Raw genomic sequence first — 16,657 nt, forward strand, 5'->3', positions numbered from 1 at the left:
TTCTAAAGGTTGATGAGTCATGCATTCAAGGAATATCTAAGACAATTCTTAGAGATTTATATGGATGACCTGTGTGTATGTTCTCTCCACAAAAATGAACATGTCAAACACTTAAAGAAGGTCTTTGAGAAATGAAGATTGTATCTACCTAAACCCTAAAAAGTAGGTTTTCATGCTAAGACAAGGCAAGATTTTGGGACATGTTATGTCCAAAAATGGCATTTCTATTGATCTTGAGAAGATTCAAGTGACTGTTTCTCTTCCAATACCAATCAAAGATAGAGAGGTACAATATTTTATGGGCCATTCTCGATATTATCGCAGATTTATTAACATGTATGCGATCATTACAAAACGTCTCTATGCACTCATCACTAAGATTGAATGGAATGAAAAATGTGAGAAAGCATTTCAACAATTGAAGGAGAGACTTATTTTTGCTATGATTTTGAAAGCCCCTAACTAGAACAAGGTTTTCCACGTCCACATAGGTGCATCGATTTACGCTATTAGATGTATCTTGCCTCAACCTAGAGAAAACAACATGGGTTTTTCAATCTATTACTCCAGTAGATAACTCAACAGCATGGAATGAAATTACACAACCACAGAAAGAGAGGTCTTGTGAATTATCTATTCTGTAAAAAAATGTAGACATTATCTTTTAGCAAACAAGTTCGTATTCTTTGTGGATCATCAAGCGTTGTTATACTTAGTGACCAAAACATGCAATACGAGTCGCATCGTTTGATGGTTCTTAATATTGTTGGAATTTGATTTTATTGTGCTGGTCAAGAAAGAGATGACACACTAGATAGCATACCATTTATCATGAATGCTACATGGGGAGGCTCCTTTAGGGATTGAAGATGATTTTTTGGATTCTTATCTCTTCAACATGCAGATGGTACCAAGGTGGAGCGAGCAGGATATACCGTTGCCCACCATTGATTCACTACAAATTAAGAGACAACCATCAATCATCAAGTAATCTTATAACTTAGCCTTGATTGTAGGATGGTTATATAAGGAAGGACACAATGGCATACTCAAATTATGCATCAAGCCATCCAAAAAAGAGACATATCTGAAGCAAGCTCATGTATAAACTACGGGTATTTATAATGCCAAAACATAAACATAATAGAGACTGATGCTACTTGGAGTGTATTGACCTCACATGCAAAAAAGCGTACATGACCATGTTAGCTCATATGATGTTTGTACAATCAAAAATACAATCTAGCATGCTACATTGTTCAGGATAGCAACAACAACCGAGTGGACAAAGTACATTGTAGAGTACTTCAAGCAAGGAGTTTTTTCTGAGAGCTTGAGAAGATCTAGATTACGCTCGATTCAAGAAGAAGCAAGAAATTATGATATCATAAAAAACCACCTTTATAAAAAAGGAATAGATGATAACTTGAGGATTTGTACTCCAAAACATGAGTACCTACCCATAATTGAGTAAGCACATGTCGGTCCAATAGACGAACACTTTTTGGCAGACAAAACCGTAAAAGAAATACTCCTAGCAAGAATCTGCTGGACTGCTCTATTGATGGATGTTGATTATTACGTGAGACGATGTGATGCTTGTCAATGTACTAAAGTACTGATGCAACGTGATTACATGCCTCTGCAACCAATAATGGGAGCACAAGATTTTTCAAAATGAGGAATAGACTTTGTAGGGCTTATCTCACCACTTTCATGTAGAGCACATGCTCAATACATTATAGTGGTCACAAATTATTTGACTAAATGGGTCAAAGCTAAGGCAACACAAAAAAATGATGCCAGAACCATAGTACAATTCTTGTATGAGAATATTTCCACGCGGTATAGCCTTTCGGTTGAAATTGTGAGTGATCACGGTACTCATTGCCTCAATGACATGATTTCTTATCTGCTGTATGAATTTGTAGTGCTTCATTTTAAACCATCTTCATACTGTTAGGAAATAGGGTGTAGCTAAGTAGATAATTGAGTAATTTACTTAATGGAGAGAGATAATTTTCACACACGAGAGATTAGAGAGAGAGAGAGAGAGAGAGAGAGAGAGAGAGAGAGAGAGAGAGAGAGAGAGAGAGAGTATACACGATATACGTGGTTCACCCAATGTGGGCTACGTCCATGGAAAAGCAGCCACTCAATGGCTTTAGTACTTAAAAACAAGAAGTAGATTACAAAGGGATTATACCCTTCTAGAGCTCCCACCTTGCTCCACTCTCACCACCTCACATTAACTTCACAATGCAGCACAATGCTTCACAACAGACGCCAAATGATGCATACCCACAACAACTGCAAGTGACACCACTGCTAGTATATCACTGTATTCCAGCTACCTGTACCTGTGTGAATCACCTGTACCTGTAGATGTCCCTGTAACCTATAACCTGTAACCTGTAACCCCGAATCTCGAATCTTGAAGCTCGAAGCAAAAGGTACTCGAAGAAGATCCTCCGTGGGGGTGCCAAAAAAATGTGAGCGGGATGGAAACACACAGAACGCCTCTATAACGACCCGATATACACTCTTGGGAAGATACACACACACACACACACACACACACACACACACACTATGGGGCACCACTCGGCTTACACAACCCTCCTGGCCGAGACAGGAAACACACCCATGGAGTGAGAGGAGAGAGACTATCCACCTGCCCACTCCACACAAAGACACACACACACAAAAAAAAAAAAAAAAACTCAGCTCAAAAGAGGATAACTTCTAATGTTTAGATACAAATGAGCTTGGGCCAACACCAATGGGGCAAATAGCTCACACAATATGGGTAAAAGATACTAGATACAATCACAAATTGGAGCAGAAGCTTCGCTCATAGGAGAAACTTACACAGCCAAAACAGCAGAAAAAGAGTGAGTAATTTGGCAAAATGGACAGCGTCATCGCGTCTGGAATGGCCCAAAACCCCAGTCTACAATGTCAAACTGCTCAAATCCGATCTCGGATGAGCAGTTTACGGCCAAAACAGGCTCCAAAAACTCCAAAAACACACCTGCGGCTGTTCCTCCTCTCTTCTCCACGTTTTTTCTGGTCTTCTCTCTGGTTTTTCTGTTCCCACACTTAGCTTTATTAGTTGGGCACCCTTGGCCTTTTAGATGACTTCAAACGGACCCCGAACAGGCCAAAAATTGACCTTGCAGTGCATAGTTGTCACCTTTTTGCATCATCCGCACACCTGGCACTCAACTTTTCCCAATAAAGCATCCCGCAACCATGTGAAGTGGCCCCAAAAATTGGTCCTCATGATGAACTTTCTGCATAAGTATCACAAGAAACACCCACGTCGTGTCCGTACTTCTCCGCGTGCAAGTATTGACCCCATTCGACGTCCTGACGCCACTAGATGCCATGTGACGCACCTGCTTACCTCATGTCTTCGTCCCGCGAATAGCTTTCTCGAGAATTTTTACGCGCTACCAACTCCTCGTTATTGTAGAAAAAACACACTGGTACTAGTGATAGTGAAAATCGATGCACTATGTACATCCTGTCCTACTTGTACACATGTGGGCCCCACGTAACCACCTGGCTCTGGAAAATGGACAATCCTTTATTTGATGCACCATGCATGTGTATGTACATATGCACAATCCCTTGCTCCAAAAAACTCCTGACAGCGTTATACTAGATGGAGGAGCAGGGGTAAATATGTTGGGAGTACATCTTCAGCAAAGGATGGGAATTACTAACCTGAAACTAGCACCTTTCAAATTCGGAATGGCGGATCATCGAGTGGTGCAGGCAACTAAAATGGTAGAGAATATGCAAATACAAGTGGGCAAAGCAAAGCTCTGAATCCTACGATGAAAGAGAGGGCACGACATATGTTCTAGAACTATAAAGATGTGTCCGCATGGGAGCATACTGATTTGAAAGGCTAAGAAGGTCAAAGAGGAGATTGATAGCCTTCTAAAGGCTGGGCTCATTTTTGAAGTAGACAGTAGTGATTGGTTGTTTCCTATTGTGGTTGTGCCTAATAAGAATGGGAAGCTGAGAGTATGTGTAGATTACAGGAAACTGAATGCTCAAACCATTAAGGATCCATTCCCATTACCCTTCACAGATATGCTACTGATGAGATTGCAGGATATGAGATGTATAGCTTTATGGATGGATGTAGTGGCTATAACCAGTTACAAATTGCTCTTGAAGATAGGGAAAAGACCACTTTCATGATGGAGTGGGGAGCATTTATGTATTTGGTAATTCCATTTGGCCTTTGCAATGCACCGGCAACTTTTCAGAGATGTATGATGGAAATGTTTAGTGAATTTCTTCATCAATTCCTCACCATATTCATGGATGACTTCACTGTATATTCCACAGAGAAAAAGAATTTACTATTCTTGGAGATGGTTTTTAAGTGCTGTCAGGAGAAGCGGGTTTGTCTAAATCCATTCAAATCTATTTTCTTAGTGTGGAAAGGACAGCTATTGGGACATGTGGTGTCCAAAAATGAAATAGAAATGGCCAATGAAAAAATCCAGTGTGTCCAACAGGCCAAGGTGCCTAGGAATGCATCATAATTAAGTTCTATTTAATTTTTACAGAAGGTTTGTGCATAAGTTTGCTTCTCAAGCATTACCATTGTATGAGCTTACAAAGAAAACTAGCAAGTTAAATTGGACTGCTGATTGTGAGGAAAGTTTTCAGAACTTAAAGAGTGTCATTATCAGTAAACCAGTTCTTTGCCAACCGAATTGGGATGTCATCTTCCATGTACATGTGGATGCTTGGGACTGGCAATGGGAGAGATACTAGCTCAGCCAGATGGAAGAACTGATTTTCCTGTATACTTTGCTAGTCGCAGATTCAGCCAGACTGAACAAGGATATACAACTACTGAAAGAGAGGCTTAAGGGATGGTTTTCAGTGCTACGAAATTCCGGCATTATTTGCTAGGCAAATTGTTTCATTTCTATGTGGATCATCAAGCCCTATTATTCTTGATTAATGAAGTTATTATTCAAGGTACGCTAATAAGGTGGATGATGTTCCTTATGGAATTTGAATTTCAAATTTTCCATAAACCTAGCAAAAGCCACTGTGGTGCTAATTTTCTTTCTAGGAGTACGGAGGGCTACTTTGAAGCATCTTTAAGGGACGAACCAGTGGATGCTGAATTATTTCAGCTGGAAGCGGTAGAATCAATTGATCCTGAATTATATGAAGTATATCAGTTTCTTTCACAGGGTGGATTCCCAAATGAGTGAAAACAGAACCAGAAGAAGGCTCTAGTTATTAAAAGTTTAAAGTTTACCATTATTGGTGGCTCACTCTACAGATTGGGTGTCAACGGGATTCTTCATCGATGTGTGCCTATGGAGGGCAGACTGCAAGTTATTTCAGAAGCACATAATAAGGAATCTGGTGGACACTTTCTACTGATATTACTTTCAAGAAGATTTTGCAGGCTGGGTTATGGTGGCAAAAATTGATACCTAATGTCAGAAGCTTTTGCAAAACCTGTGACATATGCCAAAGAATGGGTAGACCCCCAACATCAGACATGACTTCTTTAACACCAGTACATCCACTGGGTGTTTTCATGAAATGGGGTTTACATTTTATGGGACCTTTCAAGAAGTTACTCCTAGGAAGAATAGGTATATCTTGATGGCTACCTGTTATGTAACCAAGTGGGTAGAAGCTAAGGCTCTTTCTGATAATACAACAAAATCTACTGCAAGGTTTTTATTTGAGAATATTGTATGCTGCTGTGGATGTCCTATGGAGATTGTGTCAGACCAAGGGACACACTTCATAAATGACACTATGGATATCCTCATGGATATGCTTTCAATCAAGCATCGGAAATCCACACCATATTATCCTAGATGCAATGGGAAGGCCGAAAGCACCAACAAGACCATTAAGACTATCCTCACCAAGATTGTGCAGAAAAAGCCTGAACATTGGGACTTGAAGCTTCAGACTGCTCTATGGGCATATAGAACAACTTATAAGGTCACTACGGGGTTAACACCATTCAGAATGGTGTATGGCATTGAAGTTGTTGTCCCTATGGAATTTGTTATAACCCAGTCTCAGAATGCTTGTAGAGTATGGTTTAGATTTTAATCACAATCTAAAGAACAGACTGGAAGAGCTAACCTCGTTAGATGAGCTGAGACACAGGGCTATGTTGGAACAAGAAATTGTTCAGCAAAGAAGGAAACATTGGCATGACAGACGAATTAAGGTTAGAGAGTTTCAGAAAGGCGATCTAGTTCTATTATATCAATCCAAATTAGGCCCTAAGAAACCAAACTTAAAGAGAGCTTGGGCAGGACCATTTGAAATTGATTAGGTGTTCTCAAATGGCACGATACGGCTGAAAGATCTGTCTGGATTATTGTCTTCAGGGGTATATAATGGAGCTAAAACCAAGCTCTATTATTCAGAAGCCAGGGGAATGGGTATTGATAGTCTAGGAGCTAACGACCAGGCAAATCCGGGATCATCTATTTTAGGTCTTTTCCATGTACAACCAATTCCAGAAACAGTCAAAAAGCCAGAGCAGCACCAATGTGATAAAACCCTGTCCAGACCAGAACCAAAAAAGTATGGACACCAATATCAGTTTTTGGGGGACCAACGGTCGATGGAATATCAGTAGTAATCATTTCAAAGGCGAGCGAAATTCTTTTCCAATGCATGTATGCCACGTCACTTGCAGTGCACAGAACTCTAGGAACGGTAAGTGGTGGAGCTTTTATGGTGCGAACGCGTATAACAGTAAGGCGAGTAAGCATTTTCTCTCGTAAATCTCTTGCGCGACGCTTACCTTCTATTGTCCATTCCCCATCGCCAAGCTCCAAAGCTTCCTCACTGCAGTCGCAAACCTCTTCTTCGGAGGAGAGTGTGGATTGTCGCTTCTCCTTGCTAGCCACACCTGGATACGGGTTTGACGAATCAAGTAAGTCATCTTCTTCTGTGCCTACTGCTTCATCGTCCTTAAGGTGTATGGGTAGGAAGAAAATGTCAGAGAAGATGCAGGAGACTATCGACGAAACCCAAGCCCTTATTACTACTGCAAAGGCAACTCTTCCACTCATTCCTCATAGTAAGATTCAGCGTTATGTGTTTACTGAGCAAGCCAAGGATTTAATCCAACTATGGGATTTGTGTGTGGTTCTGCAAGCCACAAGGATTGAGTCAGCTAGCCAGACTGAACATCATACTGTCCAAACCACTTGTGGAGTTAACCAGCCAGCAGGCCTGATTTCAGCAACCACCAGTACTGGACAAGACCACTCAGAAAGGGTCAGTCTTGATCAACCAGCAGACCATACTGATAAGGGCAAAGGACCAGCATCTCCAAGTCCCATACAATGAATCAGCCCCGCTATTGACAAAGAAAGATAGGTTACACCAGATGCAGACTCATCCTCTCAAGGGACGCCTAGTTTTGCAAAAATTTGATTATTCTTAATTACCCTACCTGGCTCTTATCACAGTCTATGAGCCAACTGACTCTGATCCAGCAACAGTTGAGGATGGTTTTTTTGTGCTTATTCAGTCATCATGGAACACTATTGTCAATTGCATGGGACAAATGCTGGATACTACAGAGTTAGAAGATGAACTAACTAAGGCAAAGACTGAACTAAGGGAGGCTGAGAAGCAGATTGAAAAGCTAGAGCAAGGGAGAGCAGCTCAGAACCTGAGCCACAATATCTTTGAAGCTCAGTCAGCCAGGACTATTCAGTAGTTACAAAGTAAGCTTGACAAGGTGGAGTCTGAGATACGGACCATACGGGAAGAAAAGGCAGAAGCTGAAAGTAACTGTTGATAGGTTTGAAACTATGCTCAGAATGAAGAGAGTTGAGTTCAACTCCTTACTGACCAGCCACACTGCTCTGAAGGCCACATTAACAGAAAGGTATATCTATAATAATCTGGCCGAGATCTTGAATCCAGAAGGGAATGCTATTTTTGACATGGATAACTTGAGGACTCTTATGGAGACAATGCAGAATGATTTGCAAGATAATTTTTTTGAATATAACAGTGCTCTGGAAAATTAAGCTATCTTTGATTATATTGAACACCAGAAGGATGATGATAAGGAGGAAGAAGAAGCAGAGAAGGAGGATGAACCAGAAGAAGAGCATAATGATGATGATGATGACTCTCCTCCATCTCCACCTTCAGAACCTGATACTGGTGGTGCACGGACAACATGAGGAAATGATCAGTCTCAGGCAGACCAACCAAACCGGCTTGAAGGGCAGCAGTCGAGCGATCAGCAAACTGGGAAAGCAACAACCCAGCAACACTGGAAAATCAATAGTACACCAGTCACAACATAGTAGGGATGCTAAAGGGAAAGGCAAAGCTGTGACTAAGGGTTTAGCAGGTGATGAGAAACATTCATTACATCTCATCACGCTGAATAAGAAATTAAGACATCAGCAGGATCGTATAACCAGGTGGTATTTAGAGGATGATGATCTTATCTCTGATCTAGAGCGATTTCAGCGACGATTGTATGTCGGCACCACGGAAATGGTTGAGCATTGGAAATCGGATGCTTTCCATGATCAGGAGGTCTGTCAACTGCCTGAGCATCCCAGTACAATACAACTGTTAGAAAGGGTGCGAGCTATTCTTGAAGATCAGACTGCCACCAGAAAGGGACCTCAAACTCGAATGTCAGTAGGAGAATAGGCAACTGCTCTCCGGCGACTGTTTTAGCTGGTTAAGGTAACCAAAAAGATGATGCAGCAAGAGAACCAACAAGAGAGGCAGAGTTGCCAAGATTTTTTCCAGCACTCTATCCTCAACACACAGAACCAGTAGATCAGCTCACATACTTCAAGATTATTGATGATCTTGAGGATTGGTATGAGCGATCGATTGTAGAATGGAAGACCTAGCAAACACTTTTCAATGGCGCTCTCCAACTGAATGATTTTCAAGAGCTGAGAGATGAGGTGAAGAGGATCAAACAGTGTAAGGCATAGTGGAAAATTCAGCTCATATGTCTCACTAAGATCACCAACCAACTGCTGCAACTCATTGTTGATTCCTCTAAAGTACCTGAAAAGGACATTATGGCTAAACCAGTCTAGGACCCCTATACAGGGAGATGGCTGAGATTCTTTTTGAAGGCAGCTGGGATGCCATTGATGATGTGAGGTCCTCAGCAAGCCAGTACTCATTCCGCCCAATGACGTACACTCTCTGACCAAGACTACTTGTTATGAACTTGGAGCATGCAGTTGTGTCCTAGGCGTAGCAGTTGAACGGTGCTGACCTTCCATTATTTAATGCCAGCCTCCTTCGATTGAGTTGATCAATCATCTTTGCCAACGAAAAGGGTGGAGTCGCACACAGTATGTTCTCGCCTGGCCATTGTCTCTAGCTGTGGTGGCCCACCCTTAATGATCGTGGAGAATCAACTTCATCTTCCATTCACACACAATCCCTAGTGACCTCACCAAAGAATGCTATGGTAGAGAGGTAATTAAAGTAAAACAGCCATGCATGAGTTCATTGAAAATTAAACAGGTTAATGCAAAAGATAGAGAGGGAGAGAGGGAGGGGGGGGAGAAGGGGGAAGTAAATAAATTATTTTTATTGTGACTATTTTTTCAGGTTGGAAAATATTGAGGATGCCAAGGTAGTCATGGCATGGAGCAACTCAAAAGTAGTGCAATTTGTGGAGGAGTTTTTCACATCGAACAGGTACTCTCAAATGATTTCTTCTAGTGGCATCAATGGCAAAGTGCTTTTGTATATGGCTTCCGAAGGTTGGAAAGAGCTTGATATAGTGTCTTTCTTCAATCAAAACATGCTTTTGAGTGGATCAAATACACCTTGCAACTTGAAAAGACTCCTTCACGACAAACGAACCAACGGTGAGAAGACATCAACAAATCAATGCAAATTCAACAAGTAACAAGGAAAACTCCAAAGAAGTACATCCTATACCATTCCGGTAACCTATGAACGCATTTTTCATCCATTAAGTGTAAAGAATTCATTTCCAATTAGGGGAAAAGCTTTCTCAAAGAGGTTTTGGGATGAGCAACACAAATCATATAATTGATACCATGCGTGAGATTAGAAAATGGTTTGAAGATGGGTTCAAAGAGCTTGGGAGGGATGCTTTTGCCCAAATCAATCTTTGTAAAAGTGCCACAGAGAGATGCAAAAGCTTTGCTTGAGCAAATTGAAAAAAAAAAGTGAAATTGTTGCTTTCTTTGAAATTTGGGGACTATGGGGAATTTGCATAAGAGGCAAAGAATGTTTATAAAAAGGTTTTGGAATGGCGTCATGCACAAAGGAATCCAAAAACGAATTCCCGTTTGCATGTTGAAAGATCTTCTTTTTGTGATGCATTCATGAAAGGCAACATATCTTTAGATGCAAATCGGCAAAGACATTATCCATCGCATGTGGAGTTTTATGGAAGCATCCATGAAGTTCCTTCACAAGTTGTAGAATGGGATTCCAATATGGTCGAAATTTCTAATCTACATATAGACTTCAAACTTTTTGGCATTGGAACCTATCTAAAAGCCTTCTCAACACCATCATTTGACCTTTGGTAAGTTGAAGTTATTGATTTGCAAAAGGAGAACCCCTTATTTTCTTGCTTGCTACATCCATGTCAAACCAATAAACACGTTTTCACTCTCTAAATTGTAAGTATGTGAACCTATGTTTTTGAATTCTGGAATGATTTTTTGAGACTTATGTTTTAACTTTATGCAAGTGATGTGTAGGGTGACATAATTTCCATTCCATCTATATATATGCTGTACTAGGAAACGAAAGCTTTATGGAATGTGGAATGGTAAACACAAGAGAATTCTTCTTTGAATGTTGGCTTTTCTAAGGTCATTATATGTTACTATTATGTTTCATTGATGTCACATATGTAGGATGATGAAATGCATAGTGGATATACATCTCCAAATTGCGATAGCTCATTGGATGAATTTGAAGGTACCTCTATGGTTGATTTTTTGAAGGGAAAAATTGGAGAAGAGATTTCAAATGAGGTATTAAAATATACATGCTAAGGATTTAAGGTTTTCTTCATTGATCTAATTAATTGAATACTTTAAAACTAATCTATTGCTTTATGTCCTTCATAGAGGCTTAAACCTGATCATGAGCCAAATATCCTTTATGGGGAACAAGTGGAAGGGGTCGAGGTGACAAATAATATCTATGGGGCTCCATATAGTTTACTATCAAAGGAAGATGATCCCATTGTTTTAGAGGGCATCCATAGAGAATTGGTAAGATAACACTCTCTCTCACTCTCTCTCTCTCTCTCTCTCATATTCTCTAACTCCAACTAAATTAAAAACTTATTATTTTTAGAACATAGTAACTCTGATTTCTAATAAGATCTTCCCTTGAGTTTATTATATATTTTTTACAAAATGCTTAAGTCCTTTGATTAAGTTCATATTGATTTGTGTTGTTTTAATGGTAGGATACAACCCTTGGCAATCACAAAGACTTTGTATCTATACATAAAGAAGATCATGGAGAGACTAAGGAAGACTCTTTGGATGAGCTTGGTAAGATAACACTCTCTCTCTCTGTCTCTCTCTCTCATATTCTCTAACTCCAACTACATAAAAAACTTATTATTTTTAGAACATAGTAACTCATGATTTCTAATAAGATCTTCCCTTGAGTTTATTATATATTTTTTACAAAATGCTTAAGTCCTTTGATTAAGTTCATATTGATTTGTGTTGTTTTAATGGTAGGATACAACACTTGGCAATCCCAAAGACTTTGTATCTATACATAAAGAAGATCATGGAGAGACTACGGAAGACTCTTTGGATGAGCTATATGTCTTTGCACCCCAAGAGGATAAGAAAGTAGGAGACAATTCTTTGGAGGATTCATACATCTCAATGAACTTCAATGAGCCTAAATCTCATGTAAGATTTATCACCTTATGTTTGCTTGCATTTGAAGGTATGATTTTTATGTATGATATTTGTAAATTGAAAATCTTAAGTTCAAAAGTGTTTGGAAAATTGAAATGGCACTACTATACCATTTAAATGACACATTGCTTTAATGATTGTGACAATATTATAAGCAAGTAGGTTACTTGCTTTAGTATTTTCTTTGACTTTCTTTGAAGACATTATTGTTGTGATGAAATAGGTTGAAAACCATCATGGTAGTGCATGTAAAGCTGATGAAAACATCCTTGATTTTCTTAATGTGAAATGAAATAGACCAAAGACCATGTGGATGCATGCAACTATGTTATGAGAGGAGGAGAAGATAAGGACATGGATTTAAGTACTCTCAAAACACTAGTGACATGATCTTTCCACTCTTTCTCTATTTACACACATCAATACTTTTTTTTAACTTACACTTTTTCTCTATTTACACCCACACTCACACATATGACCTCTCTCTCTCTCTCTCTCTCTCTCTCTCTCTCTCTCTCTCTCTCTCTCACACACACACACACACACACACACAAGTACTCTCAAAACACTACTAAGATTATCGCTCCCTCTCTTTCTCTACTTATACACACATATGACCTCTCTCTCTTCTCTCTCTCTCTCTCTCTCTCTCTCTCTCTCTCTCTCACACACACACACACACACACACATGTATATATATATATATATTTATAGATATATATACATATATATGTATATGTATGTATATATATATATATATATATATATATATATACATGTATATATATATATGTATATATATATATCGATATATATATATATATATACATATATATGTATATATATCTATATATATATATATGTGTGTGTGTGTGTGTGTATGCACACACACTTACGCATGCATACACACATGAACTTATGAAAACTCTATAGATGCAAGAAAAAATTTGGTTTTCCTCTCTCTCTACTCTCATTTTATGCATGTAATTATCATTGCAATTACTAGAGACATACTTATTTTTTAACATATGTTATAGGTTGATCAAACATGCATCTATCCAAGAAAATGGAAATAAAAAAGTTGTGAGTCTCAATGCTATGATGGCAAGTGGTAACTAAAGAATTTTTCATGATTCTTGCTATAAATTTTTCATGATTCTTGCTATAAATTTTTTTAAATCATGCTTGTTTTCTTGATAGAAAATTAAGATGAAGGGTAACCATATTATGAAGCAAGGGAATGAAATTTTACCAAGAAAGAGAAAGGTAATTTCTTGTCAATAAACCATACTGATTAACATATATATAGTTATTAAATATTTTCATACTTTTGTTTGTTTTGGGGTTACTGCTTTCTAGGCATCAAGTGAGATTTCAAACTCAAATATGCCAACCCTCAAGGACAATCAAGACAATAGCATGGAGAGTGATGTATGATACCTAACATAATGTTAATGTTTTGTATATCATGTTTTTGATATGTAATATGTAGATCACCAATTACTTGAGTGTTTGAGAGCTTAGATGGTCCAAAGAATGAATAATTTCTAATGCATTACACTATGGTTGAATGTTATATAATGCCAAAATCACGATCTTGTAGGACAATAAAGATTTCATCTAGATACAAGCACGATACTTTCTTTGAAAAGGTAAAGTATTCAATGACATTTCCTTGGCAATTGATATTGATCTCTAATGGTATCAAAATTTGGACTTAACAATAATGCTAATATGCAAATGTATGTTAATGCTAATATGCAAATGTATGTTGTTAAATAGGAGAACCATGCAAAGAAGATGGTGTAAAGCATAAAACTAAAACATGTACTTCAAGCAAGGTATTGAGTAATAACTGAAGTACTTCTAGAAAAATTATTATGCAAATGCTTAATTCAAGCTTTTTTGGTGTGTACTTTACTTGTGACAATGTGGTTTTTATTATGAAAAAAATAACAAATTTATTATTTTATTTATAATATTGCATGTAAAGCTCCTTGAAGTAACTAATGGCATGAAAGAAGAAGACATTATTGCAGTTGGAATGGACTCAATGGGCTTACACAATGTTGATGAAATGTTTGGCAATTTGTTGAATGCAATACGAGATGCAAAAGAGTCAAATAAGAGTTTTTTCTTAGATTCTTCCTTTAATACCAGGCCATTATATCTTTTACGATGCTATGTGAGTTGGATATTACATTCTAAGCCTTCTAGCTAGCCATGTCATAACTTTTGGTAGACTCTAATTTTAGATATCCCACTACCTCCTCTTAGCTAATCTCACACACCATTTTGATAGGTTGATGGTCATCGGACTAAGTATGTTATTGTTATGGTTTTTGGTACACACACACAACTTTTTGGATCTTGTACAAGTATACCCTTTGACAAATTTATGCACTATTCTCAATCCTGATTTTGATATCCACAAGTTTTGTATATTGTAAAGTTACATTCGAACATAATGTCAATGTGTTATATTATTGTATATTGATGAAATGTAAGCATTCAAATCAGTCTCTCTCTCTCTCTCTCTCTCTCTCTCTCTCTCTCTCTCTCTTATATGCATCCTCCTTTATGAATATACTCTTTTTGCAAAAGTTCAAGTATACCACGTTTGCGATCTCTTGATACACATACCAAGAAAGTGATGTGCATCATCCAAATCTTTCATAGCAAACTGCTTGCTTAAGGCATCCTTAAGAAGTGCAAGAGATAAATGGTTCTTGTCTCTTTGCACTAAATATTAAGTTGCAATTCTATTGCATGCCTTTATTTAAGGTAGGATAATTCTTAATATTACACTACAAGAGGTACTTAATATTCGCAACACTCGTAGTGCGACGCTCAACTGTGAAAACCCACAGCGTCGATATGGGCGTCGATAAGTTATAAGTAGCTTAGCGACGCGTATAGCGACGCCGATAGCGCTGCCGACAGAGGTAAAAAAATAACCGAGAGCGTCCAAAAATTCAAATCTCAGATCTGAGTTTTCGGCGTGCACTCAAGCAAGCAAAGGTAACCCGCGCTCTCCCTCTCTCTCTCTCTTTCTTCTCCACACACACACACACGAGGAGAAGAAGGAGAGCCAGGTATGCTCCTTCCCTCTCCTCACTCTCATGTTCCCTTCCTCTCTTTCTCTCTCCCTCTCTCTCTCTCTCTCACACACACACACACATTGTGTTTTTGTGTGTGTGTGTGTGTGTATGAGAGAGAGAGAGAGAGAGAGAGAGAGCACACGCATAAACAAAAAATGCACACACACACATTGAGAGAGGAAATGAGAGAGAGAGAGAGAGAGATAAAACAAAGAGAGAGAGAGAGAGAAGAAGAAGAAGAATAAGAGAGTCTTAACGTCGTAGGAAACTATCCCAAGAGACCTTAAAGATCTAGTCGACGAGGAGTTGAACTCAAGACCTGTTATTCATGAGGGAGATGGCATAACCAATCTATCACACTTGGGTGATAGAAAAGTTATACCATTTTCCTCCTTTTATTGGCGTGCACACACACCCACACCCACACACCCGAGAAGAAAAGAGTTTAATTTAACGTCGTAGGAAACTAATTTAAGAAACCTTAAAGATCTAGCTGACGTGGAGTTGAACTCAAAACCTGTTATTCAAGAGGGAAATGGCATAACCAATCTACCACACTTAGGTGATAGAAAGGTTATACCATTTTTCTCTTTTTATTGGCACACACACACGAAGAGAGTTTTAACGTCGTAGGAAACTATCCCAAGAGATGTTAAAGATTAGGTTAGATGTAGACTTACGTTAGATTAGATTTAGGTTTATTTTTAATTAGATTTACCTTACATTAGATTTAGGTTTATTTACGTTACATTTATATTTACGTTATATTAGATTAGATTTAAATTTATTTTGAATTTAAGATTAATTAGATTTAGATTTATGTTCGATGAACTATCTTTTTTTAGATTTAGGTTAGATTTTAGTGCATGTCAATGAAGGTGCGCTCATGATGGTAAGCATTGTATGAAAAACACTTGCTCATATGAAAAACATTGAAAAAGACTCCATTTTCCTACATGAGAAAATTTCTTGCGCTCACAGCCTCGACAGCCCATGCGGACCAGCAATTCCACTTGCATGTTCGACTGCTGCTACCATGCAATAAGCCGTCATGATCAACCAATGAAAGAGAAAATTGAGCCTACACAGAAATTAGTGATGCAAGATGACGATTCCAAGGGTCACACACACACACACACCACAGCCCGTCAAATCTAGAGTAAGAATTAAGTGCTTCGAGCAGGCATCAGCTACATTACAAGAATGGTGTACCTGCATGCTACAGACAAAGATCTACTTTTAAAAGATGTTAAGATGTTGTGAAATGCTACAACTACTAAAGAGGCAAAGGGGTTTTGTCCACTACATGCACTATCATGTAGACGTGGGTGTGTAGATTTCTTGTACCCACAAATATAGGCATTGACCAATAAAGACGAGATTATAACCCGGTGGTTCTGATCTCCGTGCACCTCTAGATTGAGGTGTGCGGGGACTGGACATGACTAGAAAATGTGAGGTAGTTTACAGTGTGAACAAAGAGAGAGAGAGAGAGAGAGAGATAAAAGACGAAGAATTCCAATAGAAGATTAAATTTGTTGTCCAGGTTATAAGATTTTTACCCTCATTATGAGTAGTGACGAG

At 38.5% G+C, this 16,657-nt stretch overlaps 1 protein-coding gene across 1 annotated transcript; it reads left to right on the forward strand.

Moving 5' to 3' along the window:
• The first annotated feature begins 10,834 nt into the window (after positions 1-10,834).
• LOC147440091 (uncharacterized) lies at positions 10,835-11,827 on the forward strand. The gene is made up of 5 exons (XM_086484478.1): positions 10,835-10,849; positions 10,938-11,057; positions 11,154-11,300; positions 11,501-11,588; positions 11,784-11,827. Exons 1-5 carry the CDS (start codon positions 10,835-10,837, stop codon positions 11,825-11,827), a joined length of 414 nt encoding a protein of 137 aa, XP_086340604.1.
• Positions 11,828-16,657: the final 4,830 nt, after the last annotated feature.

The sequence above is a fragment of the Adiantum capillus-veneris genome, chromosome 16, assembly GCF_014529385.1.
Source record: "Adiantum capillus-veneris isolate H3 chromosome 16, ASM1452938v2, whole genome shotgun sequence".
NCBI classification, from domain to species: domain Eukaryota; kingdom Viridiplantae; phylum Streptophyta; class Polypodiopsida; order Polypodiales; family Pteridaceae; genus Adiantum; species Adiantum capillus-veneris.

Excerpts from the sequence above, each read along its gene's own strand:
- LOC147440091 (XM_086484478.1), top strand. Across the intron at positions 11,301-11,500 it reads AGGGCATCCATAGAGAATTG|GATACAACCCTTGGCAATCA; the intron begins GTAAGATAACAC and ends TTTTAATGGTAG. Across the intron at positions 11,589-11,783 it reads AGACTCTTTGGATGAGCTTG|GATACAACACTTGGCAATCC; the intron begins GTAAGATAACAC and ends TTTTAATGGTAG.